The sequence below is a fragment of the Malaya genurostris genome, chromosome 2 (assembly GCF_030247185.1).
Source record: "Malaya genurostris strain Urasoe2022 chromosome 2, Malgen_1.1, whole genome shotgun sequence".
Lineage (NCBI taxonomy): Eukaryota > Metazoa > Arthropoda > Insecta > Diptera > Culicidae > Malaya > Malaya genurostris.
In genome coordinates, this window is record NC_080571.1 from 47,652,894 (window position 1) to 47,666,973 (window position 14,080).

At 38.5% G+C, this 14,080-nt stretch overlaps 1 protein-coding gene across 1 annotated transcript; it reads left to right on the forward strand.

The window, feature by feature from the left end:
* Positions 1–1,188: 1,188 nt before the first annotated feature.
* LOC131428610 (uncharacterized) lies at positions 1,189–6,609 on the forward strand. Its single transcript, XM_058592656.1, has one exon. The coding sequence runs from the start codon at positions 1,189–1,191 to the stop codon at positions 6,607–6,609; it is 5,421 nt and encodes a 1,806-aa protein (XP_058448639.1).
* Positions 6,610–14,080: the final 7,471 nt, after the last annotated feature.

The window sequence follows — 14,080 nt, forward strand, 5'->3', positions numbered from 1 at the left end:
AAATAAGAATGTTTAGGAAAGCACTAACTTAGCAACCCAGATAGGATCCACACAATCGTCTCATAGTCTGTATCTCTCAATCTCTCTTATCACAGGTAGTAATCGATCGGGCATGATCGTGCACTATATTCACCACTGGACCGTTGCAGCGGCCAGTCTGCTAGGTTAATAGTTAGTTCAGTTCCGACATTCCGTCGCATCACGTCTGTTTATCTCGTTCACATAGATAGCAGAGCAAATAAAGTTCAAAGTCAGTTAAGTGCATTTTTTCTCCGTAATAAAGTGTTTTATTTGAACGAAAGTGTGACATTACCTTTACGGACACCGAAATATCCGTAACCACAGAGTGGGCACATGAATGCCCAATGGGCAAGTGCCACCATACCATTCCAGATCCTGAGTAACAAAATTAATGGACGTTAAAGTGATTCAATACATTCATCTAAATTCCGATCGAGAACATTGGTCCTTCGAGCCGGATTTACCCGTTAATTACTCGATTGGATGAAGATTTAAAGTAATGATTGTAATATCGAGCGAATAAGTTTCCACGCGGTGTGATGTCACTAAATACAATAGGTGGTATGAAATAGAATGGCCGCTAAGTGGTCATTGTTTCGACAACGTGGTTGCTGCTAACCGCCATCGCTGGATGGATGTACATGGATAGAAGTTGCTGCTAAATTCAACAGTTCAGGAGTTATCGTTACACATGAGGAGATTTTGCTGAGTTTACAAAAAACCCAACGCACTGATAAGTATATATTGCATGTCTGTGGTGGCGTTCAATGCATGATGCGCCAATTGCATGTTGGTTACTGAGTGAGTGAAATGCGGATAAATAAAGGTTTGAAATTGAGCACAAGAGTTTTTTTTTCTTGAATTTTAGAGCCTGGGTTGAGATTGATTTTCTGATGTTTAAATCATTTTGACTTTGTCTTCATATTTTAAGTTGTTGGGTCCTCTGCTGTTATCAATCCATTTGGTCACTAGTCAATCGGGAGCTTGAAATTACCGTCATATCGGTGAATTCATTTAGTAGTGTTCCAGTTTCGGATAAACAAGTGTGAAAATTAAAGGTGATGTTTGCAGTATTGCTCTTATATTGATAAGTGTGCAGAATAGAATTTTACGTGAGACATTGGCAATACTACAAACCAGTGCGATTAATTGAAGTGTAACATAACCATGGATGAATTGAAGGAGCTCAAAAAACAGGAGCGGCAGTTGCGGACGTCTATGAAGGCGATAGCGAAGTTCGTCCAAGGATTTCGCAAAGAAGTGCATGAGAAACAAGTCGATGTTCGTTTAGAAACATTGGAGAATGCGATGAGAAAGTTCTACACTGTGCGACGTAAGATTGAACTGATTATAGACGAAGAAGATGAAAAGCCAGATTTAAAAGAATCAGCTGAACAACGAGTTGAACGCTTAGAGTCATTGGCAATCCAGCGAGAGGATGAATACGATGAAGCTATACGGGTTGTGGAGGAGGAATATTTTGAAATCAAGTCCTCTCTCATTATGTTGCGAGCGAGGTCATCTTTACCAGCAAGACAGACTAGTGCTAACGAAGATGCTACTGTTCCAATATCCCGAGTAAAATTGCCGGACATAAAGCTTCCATCGTTTGGTGGAAAGTTGAAAGACTGGGTTACTTTCCGGGATTCGTTTCGAAGTTTGATTCACAATAATCGTCAACTTGAGGATGTCGACAAGTTTATTTATTTGCGTTCCTCAGTAACTGGTGAAGCATTTCAGGAGATTTGTTCCGTAGAGCTTTCAGCGGACAACTATGAAATAGCATGGAAGATGTTAGAGAAAAAATTCGAGAACAAAAAGTTAATCGTGAAGGCCCATTTGGATGCCTTATTTTCGATTGAGCCAATGCGAAAAGAAAGCTGCGATGCACTCAATAATCTGATCAGTGAGTTTGATCGTAATCTTCAAATGCTTGCAAAGATAGGCGAAAATCCTGCAAACTGGTCCACGTTACTTGCACATATGGTGTGTTCTCGTCTAGATACAGTTACAATTCGACAGTGGGAAACCCATCACAACTCCAAGGATGTGCCATCATATGAAAACTTAATTGCATTTTTGCGTGACCAATGCACAGTGTTACAATCAATCTCCTCAACCAAACATAGCGCAGATGATTCGAGACGAACCAGAATATCTGCTACACATACATCCACACAGTCCTCAAAAAGATGTTTATTTTGTGGAGAATCATTTCACCTAGTTTTTCGCTGTAACAAGTTTAGGATGATGACGGTGGCTCAACGTGTGGAGGATGTGAATCGAAAGAGATTGTGTCGAAATTGTTTGTCATCAGGACATTATGCTGATAGTTGTTTAAGAGGATCCTGTAACCGGTGCGGTGATAAACACCATACTTTGCTGCACTATGAAAGCACAATCGGTGGTACTCGTCCAGTTAAATCTACCGCTCCACCAGCTCAAGTGAGACCACACACAGCAGACCCACAACCGCAACAAACTAAATCAAATCCACAAAGTCAAAGACAACATCAACTCACTCAAACACCCACACAAGTAAAGGCTACAACCTCACATCCTGTAATTCGTAACGATCCTCAAACCACTCACTCACAACCCACCACAGACCAAAAGTTATCAGCCACCTTTAAAGCTGTTACACAAGCAACACCTACAAAGATTCTCATGTCCACTGCGATTATTCGAGTGGAGGATCAGTTTGGAAATTCTTCATTCGCCAGAACGTTATTAGATTCTTGCTCCGAGTTCTGTTACATGACTACTAGTTTTTCGAACAGACTGAAATTCAGGGAATCACCTTCGTTCTTGAGGGTACAAGGCATCGGTAACGGAACTGTTACATCTACCAAGTTCGTAACAGCCATCGTTCAGCCACGACTACCATTGATCTCAAACTACACGGAGACAATGCAGTTCCATATTCTTCCAAAAATCACCAGATTTTTACCAATCAGTTCGGTTCAAATCGATTTAAGGCATCTCCCATCAGAAATTGTACTGGCGGATCCCTCATATGGAAAACCAGGACCCATCGACATGATTATTGGGGCAGAATGCTATTACGATCTACTCAGCAGTGGAAAGAAGAAACTCTCCAAAGATGGACCAATCTTACAGGAGTCAGTCTTCGGTTGGATAATATCGGGGAAAGTACCGTGTCACTTAGAAATCCCGAAAACTTCTACCTACATCAGTTCTACCACAGATCTCCATGAATTGATTTCTAGATTTTGGGAACTAGAAACTTGTCATGTAAATAGTACTCATTCCATTGAAGAGACTGCGTGTGAAGAGTTATTCAATAAAACTACCGTGCGTGATGCAGTTGGAAAATTCGTCGTGACGTTACCAAGGAAGCAACACGTGATTGCTAAGTTGGGTGAATCGAAGACTATCGCGAATAAACGCTTTCTCGGTCTTGAAAGAAGACTTAATGCAAACCTCGAACTGAAAGCTTTATATCGAGAATTTATTCATGAATATTTACTTATGGGTCACATGAAAGAGATTTCCGATGAATCCTGCGATGAATCGGTTTACTACATGCCGCATCACGCAGTATTGAAGCCAGATAGCACAACCACGAAACTTCGCGTTGTTTTCGATGGATCCTGTCGTACGACTACCGGAATCTCTCTGAATGACGCGTTAATGGTAGGACCCGTCGTCCAGGATGATTTAATTTCAATTATTACTCGGTTTCGATTGCATCGGTTTGCGCTTGTCGCCGATATAGCTAAGATGTATCGTATGATCCGTGTACAACCATCGGATCAGCATCTACAACGAATTCTCTGGAGAGAATCTGCAGAAGAGCCTGTGAAGACGTTCGAACTTACTACAGTTACATACGGAACTGCTAGCGCACCCTATCTCGCTACAAAATGTTTAACCAAACTAGGAAAGGACAGCGAAGCTACTCATCCTGTTGCTGCAAGAGTCATCCAAAAGGATTTTTATGTCGATGACATGTTGTCAGGAGCCGACAGCCTGGAAGAAGCAAACGTATTGATCTCGGAAGTGATGGAAGTAACAAGTAGTGCAGGCTTTACACTCAGAAAATGGAATTCGAACGCTGCTCAGCTGCTTTCTAAATTACCAAAGCAGCTACTCGATGAACGATCCGCTTTGGAGTTAGATTCGTCCAGCGCTACAGTGAAAACTCTGGGCCTATTGTGGGACACGAGTACTGATAGTTTTTGCTTCAACTTTCCTCAATGGCGATCAACCTCAGTAGCCATTACAAAAAGAAGTATCCACTCAGATGCAGCTTGTTTGTTTGACCCGCTAGGATTAGTGGGACCAGTGATTGTCCAAGCGAAGATTTTTATACAACAACTCTGGCGTTTGAAGTGCGGTTGGGATGATCCCTTGGAGGATGCATTGCAAGAGGTCTGGAAGGAGTACAAACAAAATCTGATGGCGCTAGATTCATTGTCCGTTCCACGCTGGATTGGCCGCAGTAGCGAAGTGGTAGAAGTTCAACTACATGGGTTTTGCGGAGCTTCAGAAGTCGCCTATGGAGCAGTTCTGTATCTTCGTTGTATGGTTTCGGATGGAACTATAACAAGCCGGTTGATCACGTCCAAATCCAGAGTAGCGCCAATGGAGAATTTGAAAGCCAAGAAAAGGAAAGTATCAATCCCTCGTCTCGAGCTGTCGTCTGCACTTCTACTCAGTCATCTGTACGAGAGATTTTCTCGTATCTCCCCGGTAAGGACGGTTTTTCTTTGGACTGACTCCATGATAGTCAAGCACTGGCTAGCATCACAACCATCTCGATGGCAAGCCTTTGTTGCAAATCGCGTGTCAGAAATTCAGCATCTCACCAAGAATAGCATCTGGAATCATGTCCCGGGAATTGAAAATCCGGCAGATCTTATTTCACGCGGAATCTCTCCAGCCCAACTACAGTACAAGCCTCTCTGGTTCAATGGTCCTACTTGGTTGTCACAAGCCAGACAATACTGGCCAACGGCTGTTGAATCCAAACCAGAAGACATAGAACCGACGTTGTTAGAAGAGCGAACTTCGTTATCGTTTCCCTCACAAGCTATTCCACCTAGTGCGATTTTTGAACTCCGATCATCCTATACCGAGCTTGTTAGACTGGTAGCGTTCATCCTTCGCTTCCGATTCAATGCACAATGTTGTAACAGAGCGTACAGAAAAACAGGAAGTATATCGCATAATGAATTAGAGCAAGCAGTACTAGTTCTTGTTCGACTTTCGCAACGAGAGTGTTTTGCTGCAGAGTTGTGTAGCCTATCCAAAAATGGTCAAGTTCACGAAGGATCCAAAATCGTTGGATTACACCCATGTCTGTCTCCTGTGGGTATTCTGTGTGTTGGCGGCCGGCTTCATCACGCGCCAATATCAGTCTCCAGGAAGCATCCATTTATCCTAGACGGAAGACATCTCCTTGCAATGCAGATTGTGAGACACTACCATCTTCGTCTCTTCCATGCTGGACAACAGTTGCTTATTGCTTCAGTGCGGGAAAGGTTTTGGCCAACTGCGATTCATAACTTGGTCAGGAGAGTCATTCATGATTGCGTACCATGTTTCAGGCGAAGACCAAAGGTTCTAGAGCAACTAATGGCAGATTTACCACCCGAACGTGTTACCCCATCATCACCATTCCTGAAGGTAGGGGTGGATTATTGCGGTCCATTTCTTATCAGTTATCCCAACCGTCGGACTAGCCCGGTGAAGAGTTACGTGGCAATATTTGTATGCTTGGCAGTGAAAGCAGTTCACTTAGAGCTCGTCGCCGATCTAACTACTCAAGCCTTCCTAGCAGCACTGAAGCGATTTGTAGCTCGCCGAGGAAAACCGCAACTGATAATGTGCGATAACGCAACAACGTTCGTCGGTGCCAAAAGAGAGCTCAAAGAACTATTTCTTCTATTTAACGGACAGCAATTTCAAGACATTGTTACCAAGGATGCGGGAAACGATAGCATCGAGTTTCGTTTCATTCCACCTCGCACACCCAACTTTGGTGGGTTATGGGAAGCACAAGTAAAATCGTTCAAAAATCATTTCAAGAAGACAATTGGCTTAAGAACTCTGAATATCGATGAAATGCTAACAGTTTTAGCACAGATCGAGGCCATTCTCAATTCGCGTCCACTAACACCGGTCAGTAGTGATCCGAACGACTTTGAAGCGCTCACCCCAGGGCATTTCTTAGTGCATCGTCCATTGACTGCGATTCCAGAACCAAATCTTCAGGATATACCAACAAACAGGATGTCCATGTGGCAGCGTGCGCAGAGTTTAATTCAACAAATGTGGAAAAAGTGGAGTACTCAATACTTATCTGATCTGCACAATCGCACCAGATGGACTAAGCAAAGAGACAATGTCGCAGAAGGAACGATGGTATTACTAAAGGATGAAAATGCACCACCGCAAAGATGGAATCTAGGACGTGTTGTAAAGGTTTTCTACGGAACTGACGGAAACATTCGCGTCGTCAGTGTGCGCACGAAGGACGGCTGCTTTGATCGGGGGATCTCAAAACTTTGCGTTCTACCGATACGAGACAACGTCAAATCACCATCAACAGATAGAAACTAATTCTACTGTTACACCGGTGCGGAGGACTCCTCAGTGAGTGCCTCCGCAGTCCAGTTAAGTTTTTGTTTATCATTACATTGCAAAAAATCAAGGAATGTTTGTCACCCATAGGATACCCTGTCTCGGGTCCCCGGGTCTGAAGTCATCGTTTAAGTCATCTACACTACATCATTTGGGAAAACGAATCATCTCATTTGTGCATGCATATCACATTTTGTTCACTGGTGAAGGAAAAAGGAATAATCTGGTCATTTGGTTGACATCTATAATTTCATTGTTTATCATCATTTCTTGTTTGGAGCTCAGCCATGGTATCACCTCCATTCAGTTTCGGATAATCACCTGTGTTTGGGCCTGATCAACCTGTCTCTTCAGTTGAAATCTCCGAACCTACGAGCAAGATGAAAAACACATCACACAAGTGTTCTCTTCGTGAAGCATTCGCAAGCGCCAAATAACGCTTGTGTGGGTAAGTTGTTCCGGTTTTACAAAATTTCTTGTCAGAATACTACATCCATATCATTCCGAGGAAATCATCAACAACCAATCAAACGATATGCACGAGTATCGCATGAAGGAAGGAAGGAAGTTACTAGCATCGCCCGATGCAAGCAATAATATCACACAAGAGTCATCAGCAGAAGACTAATCCAATAATCAATCCAGAATCACTGAAGGAAGAAACCTACTGAGTGAACTCGGTAACATCTACGTCCAGCATTGAAGCAGTTCGAAAAGTGAAATGAAATCCATATTATCAATAATTGCAAAAGTAAATAGAAGATATAGGAAGCTAGGAAAGTTCTATATCGGTTATACCAAATAATAATTGAAACGCCGTCGGTTTCAAGGCGGCCGGCATGTTTAGGAAAGCACTAACTTAGCAACCCAGATAGGATCCACACAATCGTCTCATAGTCTGTATCTCTCAATCTCTCTTATCACAGGTAGTAATCGATCGGGCATGATCGTGCACTATATTCACCACTGGACCGTTGCAGCGGCCAGTCTGCTAGGTTAATAGTTAGTTCAGTTCCGACATTCCGTCGCATCACGTCTGTTTATCTCGTTCACATAGATAGCAGAGCAAATAAAGTTCAAAGTCAGTTAAGTGCATTTTTTCTCCGTAATAAAGTGTTTTATTTGAACGAAAGTGTGACATTACCTTTACGGACACCGAAATATCCGTAACCACAGAGTGGGCACATGAATGCCCAATGGGCAAGTGCCACCATACCATTCCAGATCCTGAGTAACAAAATTAATGGACGTTAAAGTGATTCAATACATTCATCTAAATTCCGATCGAGAACAAAGAAATTAATCTTATGCACTCAAAATAACCCTGGGGTAGTTGTCAATTTTTCAGGCGAAACGACACAACATGGGATTTCATCCAATCTTTCATGACACAAGATCAGAGCATAGCAATTAAAGCTTCAAATCGTTTTATGGCACTTTTTGTCTTGCTATCTAGCAACAACCTACCTCTAGGAAGCTACGTGTAGGACTGAAACGTTAGCTATAACTTTGCTTATATTTATAGCTTCGCGTGCTTCCAACAGCTTCGCTTTTACATCGATTGACCAATCAGGGCGCTGCTTTCCCTTTGATATATCGCTTACTCCTTCAAAACCGTCGGCTATGGCAGGGAAATCCGGTATGCCGGAGATTTTTTGCAGACAAAATAGGACACAGCTAGCTAATAATCAACATTTTAATGATATACAATTAAAAATACATGGCTATGAACATTCAAATCAATACGTTGAAATATTTCCAATCAAATGGTGACATAATATTAATAATTGATACAAAATTGACTGAGCTGTAATTGTTCAAAACCTGACCACATTTCTACGTGTATATTTCTTGAGTTTCTAGTTTGCACCACTATATAGAAAACAAAAATGTGTTCCACATTAAAAAACAGAAGTTAGATAGATATCAAATTTGTCACGAATTACTCTGTCCGATGCAAATATAATTGTATCCGAGATTTGCAGATATTGAATTTCGTATCGGTGATGGAGGGAGCCATATTCGATAATTCCTTTGGGTACCATAATCTTATCCGTCTAGTATGGAATGTATGGATTCTGGAAACCTCCACCCTCGGCCAGAATAACTCATGAAGGGGGAAAATAATAAAGTACAATATTCCGCAGTTATTTCTACATGTTCTCAATATTGTTGAATTTTTGGTATTTGTGAAACTAATTTTTTGCAATTTTTGTCCCTCTTTCTGGAATTTTCAATTTTTATTATTATTTTAAATTCAAAGTTCGTATTTACGAAGCATGCTTAAAAGTAGGACTCGTTCGCTTATATCGCTTCACGTTTTAGCTTGTGCACATCCACGGAACGACCGAAATTAGCTCTGCGCCTAATTCGTATTACTGTTTTTGAATTAGTTAATTTTAACAACAAAATTTCCAAAATAACTATAAAATTAGTTAAAATTGAGAATTTATTTACTGAAAAAAACTCTTATTTTTAGAGAATGTGTTTAGTTGGCGAATATTCTGGACACAAACTAGCAATATTTCAATCCAACACGAAATTCTCATTGACAACTAATTTTGTTATTAAAATCAGAAAATTTGTTTCTATTTATCTATCACCATCATTACTGAAGGACAGCACAAAGAAAACAAAAATGAAATTGGTTTTATTAACAAGTTTATTAGCCACAAAATTCATGAGAAGTGTAAAAACAAAACAATCCATTAAAAAGCTAAAAGGGACAGTCTTGTTGAAACTGCTTGCAAATTGTTTAGATGTCTTACGCATGTGCTACGATATATCCATATATAAATTTCTAAATCGATTTGTAAATATGACGTAAACTTTTAGTGGAAAGTGTATTTATTCAAAATTTGTGCGCATTTGAAGCGATTGTGCGTTTTTACGCGAAACAGTTAAGTGAGTTTCGAATGTTGTACTCTAATTGTACATGTCAAATGATGTTTTTTGTATCGTCCAACCTTCCGAGTACTACTTGTATTTGGTTTTTATTTTCCGAGTGCTCAAAGTTTTCAGTGAGAGAGTCGATTTCGCGAAGTCGAATGAAGAAAACAGCGATTTAGAAGAAAAATGTTCAAAAAGAAGTTTATGTTTCGCTTATGTCTTTTTCTTTTCTTGTCAACATCGTATTTATACCTGCCAATATAGAAAAGACAACCGCGACTGAAATTTTTTTCGGTAGTAGTGTGCCATCTAGTGGCTAGTAGTTATTACGGTGTTAACGTTTTTTCGGTGACAGAGCGTCATATAGCTGCAAATTGCAGAAACCAATTCAATCATTTATGCTGGTTGAAAACAACGTTTTATTTCTCTAATTCAACTAAAAAATTAGTTGAATGGATATGAAGTGTGCCTTAGCTAAGAAATGACAATTGGTGAATTCAACTAAAAAAATAGCCATTTCAACAAATAATTTAGTATTATCAAGGGAATTAGAATTGAAAAATCTAAATTAGCAAAAGTAAGATTTTTTTAGTTGTCTCAAAAAATAACTAACTAAAATCAGAAAATCAACTTATTTTTTCGCCAAAATGCTGATTTCGGTCTTTCCGTGTCGGTGCATATATTACTCGTACAGCTATGTCAGTTGTTGTTTTAGTTCTGCAATCATTTACCTATCAATGCGTACAGTAGATCATGTTCGTGATAATCATTTATATCGCCAAGTGAGAAGTTAGTGCTAAAAGAGGAAAAAAACGTTGAACTAATATTCTAAAATTTCATTTTATGTGCCGACATAAAAAGACCGCATAATGATGAAAATTCACACAAAAAAAACTCACAACTTATGAAATTCACATTAGAAAAACTTTTTAATTTTGAAGATTTCTATATCGCAAAACACATACCTTTGCATATTCACACGAAAAATCACGAACAAACAACGAATAAAAATGTTTTTATGATACGCCTTCGGCGATATACCTAACGGTTAAAACCGAAGTAAAATAAACGTATGTATACTATACAATACAATACTTTCATGATGAGGCAATATTCAAAGCGGAAAAAAAATTTGCTTGAAAATTACGTATGAAAAATCACTTAACTTCGAAAAGCCTCAGTAATGTTAAACATTGTCATTTAAATTATCTTTATACAAAATTATATTCCAAATTTGACGATATTCTCTCAAATTTTAGGATTTTATCCTAAAACTAAAAATAAATCAAGATTGTGAAATACTAAAATTTCAAAACTTTTTTGTCTCCGGAAATTAAAAAACTCATAACTCATTAAGTATAGAATTGTTAAATAATCCTAAATTTGAATCCATTTTGAAGTTTTTTAAAATGCTATTTTTTCTATCTAGTAAAATTATACCACTAATTTCTTTCATGCCGAGAGACATGACCTTACGGTTTAAACTTGTATGAGTGAAATTTAAAAAAATCTAAGTTCTCCATAGTCAATTTGTTTTTGGTTTTGATATGACCTTTGTTGATTATTTCAAGGCTTAATTTGAAATTTGTCATTATTCATTTCGATCGTGAGTATCAAATGTTCAAAATTAGTATATTCAAAATTGCAAAACTTTGCAGTATTTTGAGTCAGAATAATTTCCGCTGGAAGGACAACTTCGCTGATAGCACCTTGCATTCATCTCAAAATCAGAGCTGCAAATTGTCAGTCATGTCAAATGACCTTGACAGACTGACTAAAATCATCGTCAACTGTAATCGGTACGATCAAAGTTTCTGTCAAATGAGATACTCGATAGTTCAATGACCAAGTAGAAGTATACTCAGTCAAAGACAGGTGACACATTTTGTTCTCTCTTTCATTCTCCTATTCCCTGTTGAAGTAAAAAAATTCCATGAGAGTACTAACATAAACATAAATTGATAAAGTTAATTGTTCTTTGCAAAAAGTCATCGGATTTCGGAGTTTATTGGTGTACATGAGTTTAATTCAATGTTTATACTGCTTGATTAATATTTAGTCACATCGTAATCAAGCAGTGACAGGAGAAATGAAGATAATATCAATCGCATCGGCAATCAATGAGCGTCCTGGTGAGAATAATATCAAGAGAATTTAAGTTATGACAGATCGGCTCTCAGACACTCAATATATGATGATTGGTAGAGCCTGGTTGGCAGCAGTCCAGTGACATAAACTTTCCAATCTTCGTCGTGCCAAGTTGCTCGTTGATAGTGACATTTTGCAGCTCTGCTCAAAATAGACTTTTTGGAACATGTGGTCTCGCTGCGTTCGAAACTTATTAGGTCGTAGAAACTAACTAGCATTCAATAAACCATGCAAGACGAATAAACCTAGGCAGATGTGTCACCTGTTTATTCGCATCTCGGTATTCAAAACTGTCTAACCATGCAGCTCATTTTTCATATACATTGTAGATTCCAAAACGAAGCTATGAATAAAAAATCCATAAATGTTTTAATCCACCTAGTGGTGTAAAAATGCCTTTCTCATATTACTCATAACATCATAAATATTACTGTGAAGTTCGAAAAAAACCAATGTTCATTGAATAAAAATAGGAAAGTTTATTTTTAGGTAATCTAACGAAATTTACAAATCCTGTTTAGCCTGTAGTTCCGAAACCGAAAGTAGTATCCACAACTAATTTAGGTATTCCGTATGAAACTGTTAGACTTTTTCCGTGAAGTTTGTGAAAAACGATTTGGCCATCTTGAAGAAAAGTGAGTAAGATCCTTTTTGCAGTTTTTGATCTCTATTTCCAATACTTCTGAAATCGAGTTCGGAATAGCCGAAGTTGGTTCATTTGCCAGCAACAAATATTACCTACAAATTGGAACAGTTAAACAATTTAACCTAGTTAAACTTAGACTTACTATCTGATGCTTTATTTCGATTAAATCAATTAAACGAAATCTAGCAAACGAAATCTAATAAACGGAGCGAACCTGTGTTTTTGTTACTTTTGCATATGTAAGTCAAGCTAAACAGCATGAATCAGTAACATAAAACATGTAGTAGGATTATTATTATTATTGTTATTATTGACATCACTACACCATTGGTCCGGTATAACTGCACTAGCGGCTGTGAAAAATTGCATCTACTTCCAAATAATTTTCAATTCATTGACTTTCTTTTATTCTTTTGGTAGCACTTATAATTAAATTGTTATTACCGTCTTTTACCAATCTCACACACCAGTTGCAGACATGCGTAACCGTTTCGTTTTCTTTATAGCGTGTACGAAATAGAACAAAGCACGCATTGTTCGTGTTGTGTTTTCTTCTTCCACATTGCACGTATCGGTGTTGCATTGTCATTATATATGGCAGTTTGAAAGCTTTGACACTTATCGTCCTGTAACTGCGGAACCGGAAGTTGGATCGGTATAAAATTTCACAGTAGTTTTTGTGGCAATGTGAGCTTTTTATTTAAACCAAGAATTGTGAAAATCGGTTCAAGCATCGCTGAAAAACCGAAGTAAGTTCTATTTTTGTCTTCACTACTTTCGGTGCCTCCGGGACAGAAAAAGGAGGGCCAGTAGTGCCGAATTAAGTTTATATGCCCACAAACTAATAAGTTTTGCAAGGTAGAATAATTTATCAGATAGTTTTTTGGCATTTGTACCTGTTTTTGACCATCGTTCGTGAAAAAATATTCATGAAATTGGTAATTTTCCACTTATCACGCTTTAGTTAAAATGTTCTCGAAATTTTTGGGAAACTATAAAACTTTTTATTTGAATCTTAGTTTGTGAAAATGTGCAAATTTTTTATCTAATTTTCACACATTACCCTGTAACTCCGGAACCGGAAGACGGATCCAATTGACATTCAATAGCAGGCTATGGGACCATAAGACCTTTCATTTGAATCTAAGTTTGTGAAAATCTCATCTCTGAAAAAAGCGAGTGCATATTTTTGTTCCATACATACATACACAGCCATTTCCTCAGTTCGTCGAGATTATTCGAATGGTATCTGGCATTCAGTCCTTCAGGCCTCGGTTAAAAAGTCGGTTTTCACAGTGATTACATAGCCTTTTTTATATGAGAAAGGCAAAGCACCACTTTCATTCGTTTGAAGAGAACTATTTCGTTCATGTGTCGTATCAATATAGCAAATATTTAACACATATGAATATTATTGCATTAGCATGTTATGTTGGACTGCTAATATTCTCCTCACGGATCTACATAATCCTCTAAGCAGACGTAAAAGATACAGTTATTTTTGAAATCATTTATTTGCACCTAAGTGCAAAGCCTATCCTGACGTCTCGGACGAAAACAAAGTTGCGACTTTATGGCCGCAAATATATCGCAGTGATTTAGAGGTGAATATTATTAATCATGTGATATTTTCATCTACAAATAGCTCAGTTTATTGGTTCAGGAATAAATCCGAAACATTCAAACTAACATATAACTATTTGTGCAAACGAATATCATTTATTCGAAGTTTTATGTATCGGAAGACACTGGCAGACAGTTCCGAAT